A 20,144-nucleotide genomic window follows, 5' to 3' on the forward strand; every position below is an offset into this window, starting at 1 on the left:
TAGGGCTGCCAATTAATCAAACATTACTTTTACAGGACTACATATTCGCATAAATGGAGCGAATTGACATAAGTATATATGCCGTGAGGTTAATGTACGACAAAATAAAGAAGTTAACTATCAGTCAGCAATTTCTGGTAAAAAAGATGTAAATGGGTTGTTATATCAAGTCAATTTTTTCCAACTTTAGCATTGATTCATTATTCCTCTTTTTCAAACATAAAAACTCTTAACATATTTTTTTTATTTCTCCTTTTTAAAGCTCAAAATTCTCACATGTTTTTAGTAAAATGTTCCCCCCCTTTTTTTTTTTTTTTTATAAACCAAACTTATTATGTTCAACAATTTATGGATATCTTTCAATATTCACCATATTAATTATTACTCCCTCCTCCCCGAATGATAGTTACTTTTGTCATTTTTAGTGACTCAAAATGTTAGTCACATTTGCCTTTTCAAGTACCATTAATATTATTTTTTTACTAAGGGCTTGTTTGGTTAACATGGGAATTAAATTCCCATAGGAAATTACATTTCATGGGAAGTTATTTCCCTCATGAAATTCCTAGGAATTTTCTAAATTTGTTTGGTTGGTAATGTGAGAATTTAGAAATCCCATGAATTTTGATTGACCTAGGGGGGGCTAGGTAATTTACTTCCCTTGTTTTGTAGGAAGTTGAAATTCCCATGAATTTCCACTTCCCCCATTTTTGCCTTTTGGTGTCAACCAAACAACTCCTCAATTTCTCAAATCCCATGAATTTCCACTTCCCTCATTTTATGTTGTCAACCAAACAACTCCTAAAATTCTCTAACATTTGCAAAAATATTTGTGCAAACTTAATTTTCTCATGCAAATTTAACTTCCCATGTACTTTAATTACTTTCTCTCTCTACTTTTTTACATACCCAATGTAAATTTACTTTTTCAATGTAATTTCTTTAATTCTCCTTAATTCCTGTGATTTTTCTTCAAAATTGACTATCATTCGGAGACGGAGGGAGTAGCATCTAGCTTATTCGCATATAATGTCCACTTCTTAACTTCTATCACCATATTACCAGATTACCGCAACCATGCATCTCTATCATGAGTTTGATCATGACCCACATTTCACCCCACTTTACTTTTAGTATTAGATCAACATTTTATAGTGCTACTTTATAATGTTTTTATTACTTTATTAAAGAGGTTACTTTTTCGTCTTTGAATATAAAGTCTTTAATTTATAGTTCAAATCATCTTAAAATAATTCTTACTATATTTCATTTTCATTGATCACAAATTGAAGTTGTAATGGTTCTCATCCTATATATTCTCTATAGAGTAGTAATGTTTAAGTTTGTATCTATGTATATATGGACCGGTCGGAGATGTAATGTTTCTCATCCTATATTCTACCTAGAGTACTAAGAGTAGTAATGATTAAGTTTGTGTCAATATATAAACAACGAATCCAACAAGAATACTTTATATTGGAGACTTCGATTCAAATTATTATGGGTTCATTTTGTTTTGGTTTATTTTTGTGCGATTTTAATTCGATTTGGCTTGTAAACAGTTTGAGTAGTAAACGGTTGGTGCAAATGGGCTGCGGTTTATAAACGATTTAGTGTAAACAATTTTTAATCCGATTCAAATGGTTTCGGGTTAAAAATGATTCGGGTTAATTAACCATAGTTTGGTTCGGTTTGGTTCTATTACAATTCGGTAATTAATGAATACATGGGTAAGTTTAGCAATGTGCAAGTACGTAATTAATAGCATATATAAAACATAAACTACTACAGTCCACATTATGAGTACCCCTTGTGAGGAGGTCTTCGAATGTTTTTTTTAATCTTACCTTAAAAAATAAATAAATAAATAAATAAAATAAAACTACTATAGTCTACAAGTACAAGTATTAGAGAATTAATGACCATTAAACATGGTTGGTCGAATTAGAGTTATCAAAAGTGTTAGTTGACCAAGGAAAACACCTCTTGCAGAAATCTTTAAGTAATTGTCTCTTTTGCCAACCAATCAACTTGAGTATGAATCGCACAAAATGTCCAAAGAGAAAGAAAACCATCACCCCAACCCAAGCAATAAGAGAGAATGTATATGAAATCCAACCTCTTCCTCCCGATTGAGGTCCATCAAGGAGGCGGGCGGCGAAGTAGTAAGTAAACGACGTTGCAGTGACAGCAATCCACAAGGTTATCCGCAAAATCAACAAAAAATGTCGCTTAAATGGAAGGCCGCTAATAAGGAGAAGAATGACAGTTAGTGATGATATTAGTCCTGCTGTGTTGCTAAATAGTAACCAATCATAAGAATCATTATATGTCCATACCGCGGCACCAGCAAAGAGGGTGTGATTCGTCCCAAAACTATTGTCACTCCAAAACATCATATCTCCCTGCCAAACGCCCCCGGGAGGATTAATCCCGACTTGGAAAGCCATTGTTGCTATCAAAGATGCTACCACCATCAACGAGGCTCGTTGCTCCTCTAACCAAGTACCATCCGCTTGATGCTTCAGTACTGTCTTGGCTCGTCTTGCCTTGGCATGCTTTAGGAATTGCTCAACATTTTGACTTTCAGATTTTTTGCTCAAAGTTTGATTTCTGATAATATCTACAGCCGTCATTTTGTTTATGTTAATAGCGTTTTTGTTCAACCCTTGGTATCCACTTAAAAATTCTACCATCTGCATTCATATCATGTTATTTTAATACAATTGTTAAAACTCGGAAATGAAGCATCTCTCAACCAAGTAGAGTGGTGGTACTCACTCTGTCTCAAAATTAAACCCAATTAAAATGTTAGTTCTACGAATCACATCTTAAACCGTCAATATTTTTAATGTAAAAAATAAAGGCTTTTATGTTCACTTTCTTATAAAAAAAATTAATAAGCGATTTTTATTGTAAGAAGAGACCTTGTGGTCGAAAAGTGGGAGTTGACCATCGGAATCCGACATAGACGGATACATGGGAGGCACATAATAAATATATGATTTCTCACTTTTCAAGCTAAAAAAATTGCTCGATTAATGCTTTTTGGGGTCATTTTGAACATTTACGATAATGACCGAGGATGCCCTAGTTTCTTATAGTGGGAAACAAAATTTATTTCTCACATGACATTTTAGAAAATAAACCAAGAACTTTATTCAACTTTATTCAATTGTGGAGTCCACAATAATGAAAATGTTGTTGATTTATTCACAAAAATGCCCCCATAAGAAACAAATTTCACTTCTCACTATGAGAAATAGGGAATTTTCCGTAATGATGCTCTCACATTCCTTACTTTCAATAAAATAATCACCCAATATTTTTTTTCTTACTCCATAATTTAAATAACTAGACTACCCTAGGCCAGTTACATCTTTTTATATTAAAGTCAATTAATTACTCTACAACAATGTACCAGTCAAAGCATAACACTTAAAAATACAGAGAAAGTAATTGATTTCCAGAACACAAATTTTAAAAATAAAAAGATTTAGAAGAAAATCGGATTCATCTAACCTCAGAATGTTTACCGATCACTGCAAGGTGCAAGACATTATTGCCATTACTATCCTTAAAGTTGATCAATTGATTTCCATCATTTACCAGCTCTAACAAACGCTTAAAAGAATCCAGCTTGTTATGTTTGACACATAAATGTAATATAGTTTCACCGGCATTGGTCCGCTCCTGAGCTGCATAAGGGTTCGCCTGGTGAAGCAGTTCAAGTGCACCAATTTGACCGTTCACAGCAGCAACAAAAATAGGAGTTCTTCCATCATGATCGCGTGCAAAGCACATATTAGGTTTCGCTCCGATTAGGGCTTTAATAATTTGCGAGTGCCCTTTTGATGAGGCGATGTGTAATGGCGTTGATCTTTTTAATCTATCTATCATCTCTGCTAGTTCCGGCTCTCGACGTAAAAGTTCGTCTACGAACTCACGATGTCCCTTAGCAACAGCAACATGTAACGGGGATTGCCTGAAGTTACCTGATATTTCAATGATGCATCTTTCGAGGATAAGTGGATCTTCTTCAAGCAAGTCGAGTAACAAACGCACGTTTCCTAAAAGTGCTGCGTCACATAGCCTAGTTGTTGCTAATGATTGGCATTGTTCAATGTGTATATCCATGCTTCTGCGGTTTATCAAAAAAGAAACAACTCAGATCAAAACTAGTTCTATATACTACGCATATTACCTTTTAAAATACATTTTTAGTTTTACATAATCAACTTTTAAAATACATTCGAAGGAAAGTAAAATTGACGGAGGAAATAACAATAAATTACAAGGAAAAAGAGTAAAATTAAAGAAAATTTAACAAATGACTTGGGTTATGTTTTCCTGCTTATTTATGTTGAACTTATATTAAATTTTTTCTCCTAATTGATCGTTTCCTCTTTTCAAAAAAAAAATATTAAATTTTTTCTCATCTTACCTTATATTAAATAGCTTTAATATTATTTTATTTTTCAAACATGTTATACACCAATATTATCCACATAAATAAGTTCATAAAATAATATGGGGAATCATACAATTAATTAATGGAGCAATATACAAATCAAACAAATTAAGTCAAAATAATAGTAGAATAACTCACTTGTGACGATCCGAGCAGCTAAATAACACCAATATGTAGAAATAATAATGCAATGTCTCATGAAATAAACTCGATCGTAATATATAATTGCCAGTCTTCAATTGCACAAATACTGTTTTTGATGCCTTGCTTATACCACGATGATTAGCACAAGTGGCTAGCAATTCAGCATATTCAATTCGTGAGTAAACTAAAGATGACATGATTTAATTTGACGAAAGTTGACAAAAATAGATAGATAACTAGCCTAAGAAAATAATCTGACAACAGTTGTAGTTGGCATGATTTAATTTGCATTGACAAAAGTAGAAAGTAATCGATAGATAATTAGCCAAAGATAACTAGCATATATAGTTGTAGGTTAAGCTTGATGATTAAGCTATGTGACAGGCTTTTTAACTATGCTTGAAAGAAATAGCCCTCTTAAGTCCATGGCCTTCTTAAGTCTTAACTTAGTCGTTCTCGTTGCAATAATTTTAATAGTTGTGTAGGTAAAATCGCATGACATTTAAATTCCATTTCTTACAAAGTCAATTACTTAGAGGTCTTTTCTGCAAATATTTCATTTTTGACTCATATATTGATGTACATTACGTTTATAGTTACGTGTAAACCAACAAATTAAATCACTTTTTTTAGTCGTGTTAAATTTGGGAACCCATTTGAGAACCGTTCGTTGCCCTCAAAATAGGTCATCGATTAATAAACTTGACTACAAAGAGAATTGCATGTTCGGGGAGCATCATCACCATCATGCATGCTTAGCCAACATAAGGTAGTATTACTTGTTGGAGCTTCATTCACTGTAAATGGTTAAAAATAATAATTTTCCATACGTCACAGTTGTTAGTTACTATAACCGCAATCCACAAGCAATATAGTTATCCTCAAAATTCCTACATACAGTTTTCCAGAGGGAAGACCTGTTAAAAGATGGTTCAAAATAATGTTAGTAGTATTTAATTAAATTAGTCAATTATTAAGGCTAGTTATTCTCCTACATAATAGTAGCTTAGTACTGTAGTTTAATAGTAACGTAGTTAGAACTAGTAAGTTTAACGTAGTATTTCCTAGCCTTTACGCTTTAACTTTCTCTAAGTGCAATGAATTTATTCTTTCTCCAACAAGAAAATTGATAAGGAGAAGTATGGAATTGAATAGAATAGGTATAAACAAAAAAGTTATTATACTTATTTAGCCCTTTGATATGTACTCTTCATTTCATGATAACTTAGCAATGGGCAAGGACGGATATACCCAACCTTTCTAATCTAATTAATTTTAAATTAGATGTAAATGGGTTGTTGTCTTCTTTTCACTATTCAAAAAAAAAAAAAAAACCCTCTTTTTCAACATAATTTTTTTTTTCCTCCTTTTTAATGTTCAAAATTCACACACAAATTTATGGAAAAATGTACCCTTTTTTTGGGTGATAAAACAAACTAAAATGACTAAATTTGTCTATGTTCAATGATTGGTCTGATACAAATGATGAGGATCGACTCTACTGCTCTACATTGTACGGATTAATCCGTAGCAAATTTATAGATCCCCAAATGACTTTCAATCTAGTTACGGAGTATACACACAATTGAGGAAAATAATTCTCACAACAAAAAAAACGGGTATTTTTTATTCGTCGTTGAAAATAGATATTTTAATATTGCTATTGTATAAAACATGTTTTTGAGCCTCAACCATCAGCTTAAGCTTTTGGTTAAGTTGGTCCTTTAACATGGTATCAGAGCCAACGTGACAAAAAGGTTATTGGTTCGAATCTCATCCGCCCCTTCTTCAAAATGGAATTAATTTTGTGAGGGGGAGTGATAGAGTATAAAACTTATTTCTGGGCCTTAACTATCAGTTTAAGTTTTTGGCTGAGTTGGTCAGTTGGTCCACTACCAGTTTTAATGCATTCATACACTCATAGTAAGGCCTTGTTTAGTTCTCCTTATTTTTACTTATTTCAGAAAAAATAAGTTCATATCAGATCAGATCAGAAAAAATAAGTTCAGATCAGATCAGATCAGAAAAAATAAGTTCAGATCAGATCATATCAGAAAAAACAAGTTCAGATCAGATAAGTTCAAATTAAATACAAATTATTATTATTATTATTATTATTATTATTATTATTATTATTATTATTATTATTTGTTATAAAATAGGGAGAAATATAAGAGAGATTGATAGAGAATATATCAGTGTATTTTTATTCCATATAATGGGTATATATATATACAATATAATTAGGGTTTTCTTAAATAAAAATATAAATCCTAGTTCTATCTAGAATATTCTGGAATGATACAAGGATTATAATGGGCATCCACACAATATTTCATAACATTATTATTATTATTATTATTATTATTATTATTATTATTATTATTATTATTATTATTATTATTATTATTATTATTATTGTTCAAACAATAAACGATAATAATTAAATTTTCATTATAAGCTTCAAATCATAAACGTTTACAAATATAATTTCCATCATAAGAAGTTCCAAATTTCCTTCGCTATATTAAGTTGTACTTCGTTCATTATAGCCTTACGATTCTCGTTAAACAAATCACAATCTGCTCTTGGTTCGATATCTATACCACTATCAATGGGTATATCCAACTCATGTAATCGAATAAAATTGTGAAGTGTGAATGCAGCAATCATAATCACCAATTGATGTTTAGTGTCCATATTTGGCATCATTGTGAGTATTTTCCATTGAGATTTGAATTGTCCAAAACATCTCAAATCATTCCAATGATTTGTTACTAGTTTGATATTGAATTGCTTTTCACATTTTACGATCAAAGTACTCACTATTCTATCCTAATTAAGGTTTAAATATCCAAATTCTTTCATCTCCAAGCATATGTCCAACAATATCTCCGTACATTCTTCAGACCATGCTATCCTACCAGCCATTACACTATGATAAAGAGCACTTTGGAATCAATATTTCATGCATAAATTATAGACATTAATGTTGAATTGGCACCAGGATTATAATCAAAAGGATTCTTTTGAAATAAATGAACTGAAGATAAAATAATAATTGTGCTTTACATTTTCATCGATATTACTTGCATTAGGTCAAATGTAAAATTCATGAAATCAAATAAATGTATATTTTCCTACATTATAAAAAAAAAAAAAAAAAAACAATGGACAAATGATAAAATTAATGACATAGAGTATTGAAGTATTTACCTATTGATGGAGATAAAAGATAAACAACCTATTGAACAAATGAATAGAAAAATATTTTAGGAGATTGATTTAGAGTGTGAAAATTATGACACTAAGATATTGTTTTATATAGGAAAATAGAGGTGTTACCCATAGTTGTTCGGAATATTGAAATATGAAATGATAATTTTCAATTCAATTTAGTCAACCATTTTACATTACCAAAAAATTTGTAAAATTCCCTATAAAGCTATGACAAATTTAATCTGCAATTTAGGTTTTTTAGGATCCCATTTTAATACTTTCTTATAAACAAATTCATTTATGATGTTGGATATTGTAAATAATAAAATTATCAAATATTACAAGTATATTACCTTGTATTATCTGATAATATTAATACTTTTAGGTTTCTTTTAAAATATTTGTAAGGGATCTAAAATATTTTATAATAATAATAATAATTTTCCTAACAATAATAATAATAATAAATAATAATAATAATAATAATAATAATAATAATAAAACATTAATATGTTTTAAAAAAACATTGATTTTGATTAAAATAAAAGTAGAATATTGAAATAATTAAAATAAGTTCAGATCAGAAAAAATAAGTTCAGATCAGATCAGATCAGAAAAGATAAGTTCAGATCAGATCAGAAAAAATAAGTTCAGTTCAAATCAGATCAGAAAAAATAAGTTCAGATCAGAAAATATAAGTTCAGATCAGATAAGATAAGATAAGATCAGATCAGATCAGACCAGATCAGCTAAAATCAGGTGAACTAAACAGGGCCTAAGTCAACATGTTAATTTTGTAATAGTAGGAGAGTTGTAATAGATAAAACAAACAAGAGCACAAATTCTAAGAGCATCTACCTAGTATAACAGTTAATCCAGACCAAATCTATTTTAATTAATACATTAGGCCAATTTAGGGCAGTTGTATCTTTTCTTCATACAAAAATCTGGGGTTACCTTGGGTTTGGGTGCTTAATTTGTGCAATTGGGCTTTTCTGGGCCTTGTGTCTTCACACTGTTGGCTGATTGGGTTCACGTAATTATGCTTTTGATCGAGGTAACAACGATCTATAAGTGCAATAGCACACTAACAAATAGCGATACCTCCCACTTGATAAATGAGTCCATGTTTCAGTATAATAACTTTTTTTTTTGGGTCAAACTATTAGGGCTCCATTACAAGGGCCAGAAAATAAAATCCATTCAATTGACCCGATTTGTGATCCGCCCAATTTAGAATGAGAAAACATACTTCGTATAACCGATCAGGTTTATGATTTTATGTAGGACGTCCAGATTTTTCAAATCGTATTCCTATCATCTTATATAATTTTGGATACCTTCGAGTTTTTAATTGTAAAGTAAATAATTTTTATTTTAGTAAAACCTCATTCAAATTTTTGAATACTAACTTTAAATACTTCATACATTATATTTAGAGGTTTTCGTAAAGAAATCCGTGTTTTTTAGATTGAAATAATATTTTTATCTTATCTTAACAATTTTCAAATATTTGAACTTTCTAATCAAACCGAATCTCCGGCTTGACCAACCCGGTCATTTGTATTACCTATTTACCTCTATTGAAAAACAACTTATTTTTAATTTTTTTGTTATTGAGTATAATGCAATGGAATGAAAAGCTAATTACATTTAAGTAATGTTCAGTTAATTATTATTTGCTATAATAAATATTTTAAATCTCACAAATAATACATCTTTGTTGTAAGAAATATGAAACGATACATTTATTATCCTATTAGCATGAACTAATAGTTATGTAATATATATGTGTTAATAGACCTTAATTATTAGCACTTGTTAACTTATCTTATATTATCATAATTGATCAACTTTTATATATCTTTGATTCTTTTCTAAACTTCCCTATATTTATATACAGACCTGAAATATTTGAAAATAAAGTGAAGAAAACAAAGTCTTACTCCCTAATGTTTAGTTTTGCTTAATTACACGTCAAATTAGGACTACGGAGTATAAAACCTCTATATACCAAGCTAATTACTTTAGCTAATCAGTGTTACATTGATATTCTTTGTCACAAGCTAAGATCTATCTAAGTGCATGATGACACAAGCTAAGCTATAATGAATGCATAATCCATCTTAGTTAAACAATACTACTTAAACCTAAAAAAAAAGTACACTTTGTCTTTGTTATGCTAATAATCATAATTATTAATTAGTTAAAGTATTAAACATAAAGTTTAGTGGTCTTAAAATTCCAAAAGGAAGGCCTTATATTGGAGACCACTAAAGAAGATAATGGTGGAGATCCAAGATATGGTGTTAAACCCTAGACAATGGCAAAGCATGCTGTGGTGTTTGACAAAGACACTTCACTGTATATTCCTTCGAGAAAAAAGAATATGGTAGGCTCTTTTTTTACCAACGCACGAGCATTTTTCTATTACTACATTAATCAAAAGCCAAATAATGTGGGAAATCTGTAATAATTTCTTCGTTCTTTTATTAGTTTACCTTTTACATTATTCACATTATTTATTACTATCATTATCGTTGATTTATCTCGATACAACTTTCAAAAATTCCAACAATTTATATATGTGAGAATTCATACTTATATGAGAACTGATTTAAAATTTAGAACATGTGAGTTAAATTTTAGAACATACGAGCTAAAATTTAGAACATGTGACTTAAATTAAAATTTTGAACATATGAGTAATAATTTAGAATATTTATGTGAGTAATATGTTTAGAACATCTGATTTAAGAATTAGAACAAGTGATTAAAAATTTATAAAATTTGCTTTATGAAATTTTAAACATATGAGTAAAACTTAGACATCTGATTTGAGATTATGAACATGTGAATAAAAATTTAGAACAAACTGATATAGAATATAGAAAGTGTGAATAAAGAATTTAGAACATACGAGTAAAAAAATAGAACATACGCTTTAAAATCTGGAAGATATAATTGAAAATCTTAAAACACACGTTTTAAAATTTAGAACATATAAGTTAAAATTTTGGAACAAGTTATTTAAAATTTATGATATCAAACTTAACTAATTTATGATTAGAACATGTGAGTATTAAATTAGAATATTTGATTTAATTTAGAACACTTAAGGAAAAGTTTATAACATCATATTTAAAATTTAGAACATACAAGTAAAAATTTAGAACATAAAGAGTTTAAGAAAATTTAGAACTAAATTATACTAGATTATAGATGATTTACCTAGTTGGATTAAACATGTCAAATCAAAATGAAACAATAAATAAAACAATTAGAGAGTATAAACAAAGAAGTATACACAAAAGGAGTAAAAGACATTCTACTTTCCCTTTTTATTCCTTTGCTTTTTCTTACTTTGCTATCAACTTTATCTAGTGTACACAAACAATTACATGACATCTACATCCTCTTTTGCCTCTCCATCTATCTCAGTAGACACCTTTTTGTATGATTGTATTTGTACACTCTGCAAATTCTCGTCTTTTTTCAGAGTTATGTATGGTGGAAGAATTGTATTGAAAGGAACAATTTTTGACAGATTTTCTACAGTTATGCATGAAGTTTGCTGTATAGTGTATACGTACGAAGTGTTTTTTGGATTTTTCTTACATTACTTGGCCCTACAAATTCATTATAAAAAATAGCATTTGTACCTTGGAGTTCAAAAAAAAAAAAAAAAAACAACATAAATTTTTTTAAAAAAAAAAAAAAAAAAAAAAAAAAAAAAAAAAAAAAACATAAACTTTTTTTAAAAAAATAATAAATAGGTCGGGTCATAAAGTCAATGTGTCTTTAAATTCATAATAATCAACTAATGATTTTATTTTCTACGATAAATTTAGATGAGTTAATTGTGTTATTGAAGGTTAAGTTGTCTAGCTCAATCACTACATACAATTACATAGGATAAAATATTCCATTACTTATTTTTGAGATTTTAAAAGTTAAAGGTGTGCATAAGATGTTGATATGTAGTAGTACTATATAAAACGCAAATGTGACTAATTTTAAGGTAGGAAATACTACGCATACGAAAGTAATAAGAATACAAATTCATAGGGGCATTTATTATGCTTTCCATCATTTCGATCAGCTAGATAGTGAGCTTCATAAGTTGAACAACCATGCAGTATTTATCTAGATTTAATACTGCTACTAATTTAGTTTAAGTCGGTAATGATGACGGACGGCTGATTAAAGAAAATTGATACAGTATTATCAATGATAATGACTAACTGACTTTAGTCCATCTTAATATTGTAATGTTTTAATTAATTAATCAAATACGTAATTTTAGTGGCGACCGAGATAGAGTTGCATATTTCAATTAAGTGATTTGACCAAAAAAAATTATAAAGTTAAAATTGGTGAAACTCTTGGGACAAAGTATCTTAGTTTGGAATTTAGGGCATGTTCTCATTGAATGAACTCAGCTGAACACTGCACTGAACTGAACTTAATTGAACTGAACTGAATTGAACTGAAATGAATATTTAATTTTATAAGAGAAGGAAATTAGGAGCTGAACTAAATTGAACTGAACTGAATTGAATTGAACTGAACTGAACTAAACTGAAAATAAACGTATGAGAACATGCTCTTACTCTGATCCTTGGATGTTTCTATTATAGTCATCCTTAAAATGACTACCATTATAATTAATTTTCATTGGATGATTTTGATTTTTTTTTTTTTGTTGTTGTTGGTAAAACTTATTTAAAATGATTTTATTTTTGTAAAAGATCAATTTTTCGGAATTTAATTAAAAAAGATTCTTGAAATTTAGAAAAATAAAAATAAGAAAATTCATTTTTTATAAGTTTGCCCATCAAATGACAAATCAAAATTTCAATGAAAGTCAAATATTGGCATTTAAAAGATGACTACGGTATAATTTTCACATTCTTACTATTCTTAATGTTGTGAACAGGTGGCTAAAGATCCTAATCCGTTATTAGTCTCAAGAAGAGATAATTACTCATTGATTTGAAAAATGCAAGATGTGAAAATTTTGAATTATAATTTAAACACAAAGCACAATATTTAATTACAAATTAAAGAAAGAGCAATAGGTTTTCATAAGGACAATAGGTTTTCATGTAAAAATTTCATAAAAGTCTAGCTAGAGTCTTGCAACTTTTATGTTGTGACATACATACCCTCATTGCAAGACAGGAATAGACTCACATGTGAAGGCCGCAAGTTTAATAAATAAACTCACAAACGAGTTCATTGGCATAAATATATTCTAGGAGTATTATGGAGTACATAATAGAGAATCTATCGATTAACTCATATAACGTACTACATAGCACATCGGTGTTTGTATTGTCTTCGATTCATCTACCAAGTGTAGGCTAATTTATTTAGTGGCTTTGTGTAGGTCTAATAAGTAGTATTAGAGCCTATATTTCATTCTGAATAAATGCAAAAGTACCGAGCTCCATAGATTGAGTTGGCCTAATGCTATAGCACATGGATTTTGACCATATACATAAGCATGCTCCACTTGCAAGCAAGGAGACTCAAGAACGTACATATTCGTGTTGGTTCCAAGCACACACGAATCGAAGGCGAAGGCAAAGGCATATTACATTCAATGTGGTTAAGTATGCATGCTTATAATCTTAAACAAGATTGTGATATTGTAGACATTAATACACATTTACTATAATCAAAGTCTCAAGAACAAAATTTTTATTAGAACTCATGATTTGTGTTGATTATAGAAGGATGATTTAAAGGAAGTGTAGGGAAAAGGTTACAGTCTTGCACACATGCATGCATGATGCTTTTAATTGCTACTTTTACGATTACATAATGTCAAGTACAAGATGGAAGCTAACCAAGTATACTCATCATTACTTCCCAAAACTTTGAATTCCTTTTCAACGGCTAAAAGCATTCCCTAAATTTAAATAAAAAAACCAAAATAAATATCATTTTATAAAGTTGTTAATCAATTATCATCACCATTTTGATCAAAAGTGAGTCAAAGGGAGGATTTTGATCAAATCTCAGTCCGACAAATTCAATTGAGGGCTTTTCCAAACATCTGTCCCCTTTCAACCGTTGTATATTTTGCATTCAAACTACACACACACACAAAAATAAAAAAAAAATAAAATAAATAAAAATAAAAATTTAAAAATAAAAGATAAGGCCAAATTTTTATAATTATCTTTCAATTTATTGCCCTATTTGTTGATCTATATTCTTTCTATTTAAAGTTCTTAATCACTCACTCTTTGCTTCACTCTTTCTTCTCAACAAGTGTTATCATACATACAAAGTCTTGCCTCTCTCTCTTAAATTATGCAAAAGTTTCTCTCAAGTTCTTTGGTGCTAATACTAGCTTACAAGGTAATTGAATATCATAAGCAAGTAGACTAAGCTTCTAATTTTACACTATTTGCTATAGTATCTTAGATGTGATGCATGTTTTGTGTTGTTAGTTTAAGGTTATTAGGTTTGCCTATTTCATTGTTTATATATTGCACAATCATGCATATGAAACCTCAGTAAGAAATTGTCTTCAATTGAAATGAGTTGTCACATCTATAGTGTATTTTTAACTAAAAAATTGTATGTAACAACTATCTCGTTAGAGAATAGGATTTTTGCGTATCTAGTCGATAGATAGAAAATTGCTTGTGCATGTTTTCTGATGCTCAAAATTTATTGTATGTGTCGTGTCTTTTTGTGATCTACATAAAAGTCTATTGATATTTTTATATTTTATAAATTTTCACGTTAGCACTATACATTATAATTGCCTTCTATGGTCAATTTGCAAGTTAATTACATATACATTTAATTGTGGTTAGAAATCACTTAAGTATACTCATTTCTAGCATTAAAATTGAGTATCAATAAAAGTAAAAAACTACAACATTATTACAAGTATAAAATGAAATAGATGTAACTATATAAGAGAAATTAATTGTAGAGATATATCATACATCCTAAATCATAGTAGTTCATATGTGTTATTTCAATCAAACAAACACTATAATTTCTCATGAAAAGATTACAATAATACTACCACCCCTTTTTTCTTAATAATTCAATCTAGTCAAATTTGGCTCATTCATTCCCGCCATTACCTTGGGATGAGAAAAGGCCCAAAAATCCCACTATCAAAAGAACAATAGCAAAACAAAACAAAAACAAAGACATACACCTTTAACTCAAAACTAGTGCATGTATAGCTAATGTATGAAGATATACTTAACATTAGTATAAATTCATTATTTCATAACCTTTTACTTTTGTGTTTTATACCAAACTTTATGTCTGATTTTATAATTTTATGTGCTTTTGATCAGATCCAAGGCATAAAAAGGATGATCACACTCATCACTTCACTCAACTAAATCATCTCCTCTGTTTCCTCTGACTCTAAATTCTCACTTATTCTCTCCAAAAAGTCCAAAAAGATGAGAAAATCATCAGAAATCACCAAAATTCTCTTCTTCTTTATGTTAATTGCATTTGATTTCTCCAAAGGCAATGAAATGGACCATCTTTTATCCTTCAAAGCTTCAATAAAAGACCCAACTCGATCGCTTTCGAGTTGGGATCATTCAACCTCACCCTGCAATTGGAGTGGCATTACATGTTCACCCAACAACGCCCATGTCATTACCATAAACTTGTCTAGCAAGAACATCTCCGGCGAGCTTTCGCCTTCGTTGTTTCGCCTTCCCTTTGTTGTTTCCATTGATCTTTCAGTAAACCAACTTCATGGGAACATCCCTGAAGGTGTGTTTTCATGCTTATCACTTGTCAGCCTCAACTTGAGCAACAACAATCTCACGGGCCGTGTGCCTAGTCCCGTGCAACACGTGACACGATTCGAGACCTTGGACTTCTCCAACAATATGATCTCAGGCAAAATTCCGGAAAACATTGGTTTGTTGAGTAATATGAGGTACCTTGATCTCGGAGGGAATGCACTAGTAGGAGAAATCCCGAAATCGATTTCGAATATGACCAAGATTGAGTACATAACGTTGGCTTCTAACCAACTTTCAGGTGAAATTCCAAACGAGTTTGGAAATTTGAAGAATTTAAAATGGATTTACTTGGGTTACAACAATTTATCAGGAAATATCCCAAGTAATTTGGGTATGTTAACCTCTTTATATCATCTTGATCTTGTTTATAACAAGCTTAGTGGATCAATACCCTTTTCATTTGGCAACCTCACAAATCTTCAACACCTTTTTTTGTATCAAAACAAATTAAGTGGTGAAATTCCTCCTTCAATTTTCACTATAAAAAGTCTTGTTTCACTAGACTTGAGCGATAATTTTCTCTCAGGAGAAATTCCTGATGAACTTGTCCATTTACAAAATCTTCAAGTTCTTCATCTCTTCACCAATAATTTGACAGGAAAAATCCCGAATTCGATTTCGTTATTGCCAAATCTTCAAGTTCTTCAACTATGGTCTAACAAGTTTCATGGTGACATACCACAAGACCTAGGAAAAATGAACAATCTCACAATTCTAGACCTTTCTACAAATTTTCTTACAGGAAAAATCCCTGATTCCCTTTGTAACTCCGGAAATCTTTATAAACTTATCCTCTTTTCCAATTCCCTTTCCAGAGGGATCCCTTCAAGCTTAGGATCGTGTCGTTCGCTTAAGCGAATTCGCCTTCAAAACAACTCCCTTTCCGGGGGGTTGCCTAGGGGGTTTACAAGGCTTGAAAACGTTTATTTCTTGGATATTTCGAGTAATGATCTTTCGGGGAATATTGATCAACATAAATGGGATATGCCAATGCTTCAAATGTTGAATTTGGCTAATAATAGGTTTGTTGGAGGGTTGCCTGATATGTCAAGTAGTGTTAAGCTTGAGAATTTGGATTTGTCGGAGAATGTTTTTTCGAGTAGTATACCTCCAAGCTATGGCAAGCTTGCCGAGTTGATGTTGTTGAGGCTAGCTAGGAACCGGATTAGTGGCGAAATCCCGGAGGAGTTAGCATCATGCAAGAAGATGGTGACACTTGACCTTAGCCATAATAGGCTAAGTGGCTCAATCCCTCTAGGGTTGGGCCAGATGCCGGTGTTAGGGCAGTTGGACTTATCAGAGAACCAGCTCTCTGGTGAGATACCGAGGAATTTAGGGGTTGTGGACTCGTTGGTTGAGGTTAATGTATCTTACAACCACCTTCGCGGTGTGTTGCCCTCCACCGGAGCATTCCTGGCCATTAACTCGAGTGCAGTGGCCGGGAATGACCTATGTGGTGGGCTACACTCCGCAAGTGGTTTGCCACTTTGCAGAGGGGATCAGAAAGGCCCCACCACGACTATATGGTGGGGCCTGGCTATATCCCTTGGTGTGATCATATTTGTTGTGATTATTATTTTTTGTGTGTTCATTATCATCAAGAAAAGGAGGGAAAGATTGTTGCAAGTCCAAAGGGTGGAAATGAAAGATGGAATTTGGGAGATACAATTCTTTGATCCTAAGGCATCCAAGCTTATATCAATCCAAGATATAATTACCAAAAAAAATGATAAGAACATGCAATTTGTGGTGGAAGAATGGAGTGTTAATAGTTTGTGGGAGGATATTTCACAATTTGGGAAAATTAGGCATCCAAATATTGTGAAGCTACTTGGGGTTTGCAAGTCCGAAAAAATAGGGTTTTTGATTTATGAGAAGGTGGAAGGGAAGTGTTTGAGTGAAGTTGTACATGGTTTGAGTTGGGAACGTCGAAGAAGGATTGCTCTCGGGGTTGCTAGGGCTCTTAAGTACCTTCACTATCATTGCTCGCCGAGTGTTTTGGTTGGTGAAATGTCGCCGGAGAGAATCATTGTCGACGGAAAGGATGAGGCTCGCCTGAGATTAAGTGTTGGTGGGTTGTTTTGCTTAGGGCCTAAAAGCTTCATGTCTTCTGCCTATGTTGCACCAGGTAATTAATCAGTATATTACATTTTTTCAATACATGGTTTTGATTGCATGATTATATTTCTACTATATATTCTTAAAGACGTTACTTCCTCTGTCTCAAAATAATTGCAACATAAACTGCATTTCACTAATACACATAAGAAGAAAAAAAAATATATTATGTGCCTTAGTTTAAAATGAGTTTTAGAACATTACCTTGTTATAAGTTTATCAATACACATAATTTTTTATAATATTAACAACTAATTATTGGTCCAATATGTATCATGGAGACATGGTTGCAGTTATATTATCCTTGTTAAACTGCATTTAATTACTTATCGATGTTGAAATCAGCTATCCATGAAATAATTAATTAGATAATATAATAAACTTGGATTAAAGTATTGGATTAATTAAGTCACAGAACATTTACTGGAATATGTCAGTAATGTCTCTTATTTATAAAACATACTGTAACCTAAGTATATTCAATTATTAAGTACAATTGTTATTGTAGTTAATTTTGTTTAAGCTAAAACAGGAACATAGACTGGTTATAATATAATTTTTCAGTGCAGTGAGCCTGTGAGAGTACTTTTATATTATGGGACTGTTAATATATATATACCTGATAATGATCATATAGACAATATTATAGACTTAATAATGCATAATCATCATTTTTGAAACCTTTCACACCTTTAATGATATCCCAACACCTAATTTTGTACCACCTTCAAGATAATTTATTTCTCTAGTAGAACATTAAAATGTCTTATTCGATAATGTTAACTCAGATCATACTCATCTCTTTTTTTTTTACGCGGTTTCTTTATAGGTTTTTTTTTTTTTTAATTTCATAAATGACAGATAGGAATCGATGAATGTTATATTGTCGTAATTAGTATCAACTTAAAGAAATAATAATCACGAGTCCAAGGGATGATTAGTTCATGTGACCTACACCAAAAAAATGTTTCAGAAAGAACACACAACAAAGTAAAATGAGGATCATATAATTGAAACTTTTATGAATGCAAACAATTCTGCATGAATATGAATATGCAACATGTTTACACGATTTAAGGGTGTAACACAGTTTCCCAAAATTAATATGACCCCATCTCTAAAGTTAAAGATAAATTATAACAGCTCACAACATCATTTCATGGTACTTTCATATTTAACTTTAATGTCATTTTACAATTATTCACCGATCCACCAATTACATGTAATATGGACAACTTAATTAACATGGCATATTCTTGCATTTTGAACATTCCTTTATTCTTTATAATATCTAAATTAATGGCATTATAATTAGTCTGGTAAAGTAACAACATAATTACATGGTTATGTATTCTTTTTTTGTGTATTAAGCTTGACTAACTTAGAGGGTTGATAAATAATTATGTGTGTATATATATACTATATGGCAGAAACAAAAGAGGCTAAGGAGATCACAGACAAGAATGACATATATGGATTTGGTCTAATTCTTGTTGAGCTACTAACTGGAAAGGGGCCCACGGACGCGGAGTTGGGGGCCCACGATGGTGTCATCGGGTGGGCCCGGTATTGCTATTCGGATTGTCATCTTGACACGTGGATCGATCCCGAGATTCGAGATCAAAGGTTGAATAATCCAAATGAGATTGTAGAGACTATGAACTTGGCTCTCCAATGCACTGCTAGTGACCCAACTGCAAGGCCTTGTTCAAGTGATGTGGTTAAAACATTAGAGTCAATTATGAAGTCTAGAAGGTGTGTTTTAGGGTTTGAGATGTCTAGGTAATTAGTTTTGGGATTTGTATTTTATGTTAAATTTTTGGCCCATAAAAAATCATGGCTTTTGTTGAGGTTTTATTTCATCTCTTAAGCTTGTTTTGCCTAAGTAAGGGCTTAGTATAGGGTTGCTATATATATTTTGGGTGATGTAATTTGTGATGACTAATTACTAAGTGTAGAATATAGGTAGATAATTGATTGAATTGTATTTTACAACATAGTTGATTAATGTATTAAGAATCTCAATTTCTATATTATGGAGCAGTGCAACTAATACAATTATTGTAATAGCTTAAATTATCTTGGTATTTACTTCAAACTATGTGCAATCCACAATTCTTACACGTATTGATATACTACCTCCGTTACAGGTTATGTGCAACGATTTGACATAAAGCAGAGAGGGAAAATGTCTAATCGTTGCACATAACCTGTAACGGAGGTAGTAAAATAAAAGTGTATCAACAATGCACCGCAAAACATCTAGTGCTCCAAAATAGAAAATATAATGTTTGTGGACGCATCAACGGAAGCACCATTCTTGATACTTTTGAGTGCATGAAATAACACAAAGTGTAATTTGGAATAAAAATACTATTTTTGAG

At 31.0% G+C, this 20,144-nt stretch overlaps 2 protein-coding genes across 2 annotated transcripts; one reads left to right on the forward strand and one right to left on the reverse strand.

The window, feature by feature from the left end:
• Positions 1 to 1,925: 1,925 nt before the first annotated feature.
• On the reverse strand, positions 1,926 to 4,137 carry LOC145555420 (uncharacterized). Its single transcript, XM_081617164.1, has 2 exons — positions 3,523 to 4,137; positions 1,926 to 2,696 (listed from the first exon to the last, which is right to left on the reverse strand). The coding sequence occupies exons 1-2, from the start codon at positions 4,135 to 4,137 to the stop codon at positions 1,926 to 1,928; spliced, it is 1,386 nt and encodes a 461-aa protein (XP_081473290.1).
• Positions 4,138 to 14,085: 9,948 nt separating this feature from the next.
• Positions 14,086 to 19,796, forward strand: LOC145642116 (uncharacterized). The gene is made up of 3 exons (XM_081693207.1): positions 14,086 to 14,206; positions 15,172 to 17,770; positions 19,191 to 19,796. The coding sequence occupies exons 2-3, from the start codon at positions 15,283 to 15,285 to the stop codon at positions 19,544 to 19,546; spliced, it is 2,844 nt and encodes a 947-aa protein (XP_081549333.1). The 5' UTR covers positions 14,086 to 14,206; positions 15,172 to 15,282; the 3' UTR covers positions 19,547 to 19,796.
• The last annotated feature ends 348 nt before the right edge of the window (positions 19,797 to 20,144 follow it).

Source organism: Chenopodium album, chromosome 8 (assembly GCF_948465745.1).
Source record: "Chenopodium album chromosome 8, dcCheAlbu1.1, whole genome shotgun sequence".
NCBI lineage: Eukaryota > Viridiplantae > Streptophyta > Magnoliopsida > Caryophyllales > Amaranthaceae > Chenopodium > Chenopodium album.

What these genes read in the sequence shown, in the direction of transcription:
- LOC145642116 (XM_081693207.1), top strand. Translation starts at nt 15,283, where the DNA reads ATGAGAAAATCATCAGAAATCACCAAAATTCTCTTCTTCTTTATGTTA. An exon ending in TTCTGCCTATGTTGCACCAG is followed by an intron (nt 17,771 to 19,190) that starts GTAATTAATCAG and finishes ACTATATGGCAG; the next exon opens with AAACAAAAGAGGCTAAGGAG.
- LOC145555420 (XM_081617164.1), bottom strand. Translation starts at nt 4,137, where the DNA reads ATGGATATACACATTGAACAATGCCAATCATTAGCAACAACTAGGCTA. An exon ending in TGATCGGTAAACATTCTGAG is followed by an intron (nt 2,697 to 3,522) that starts GTTAGATGAATC and finishes ATATGAATGCAG; the next exon opens with ATGGTAGAATTTTTAAGTGG.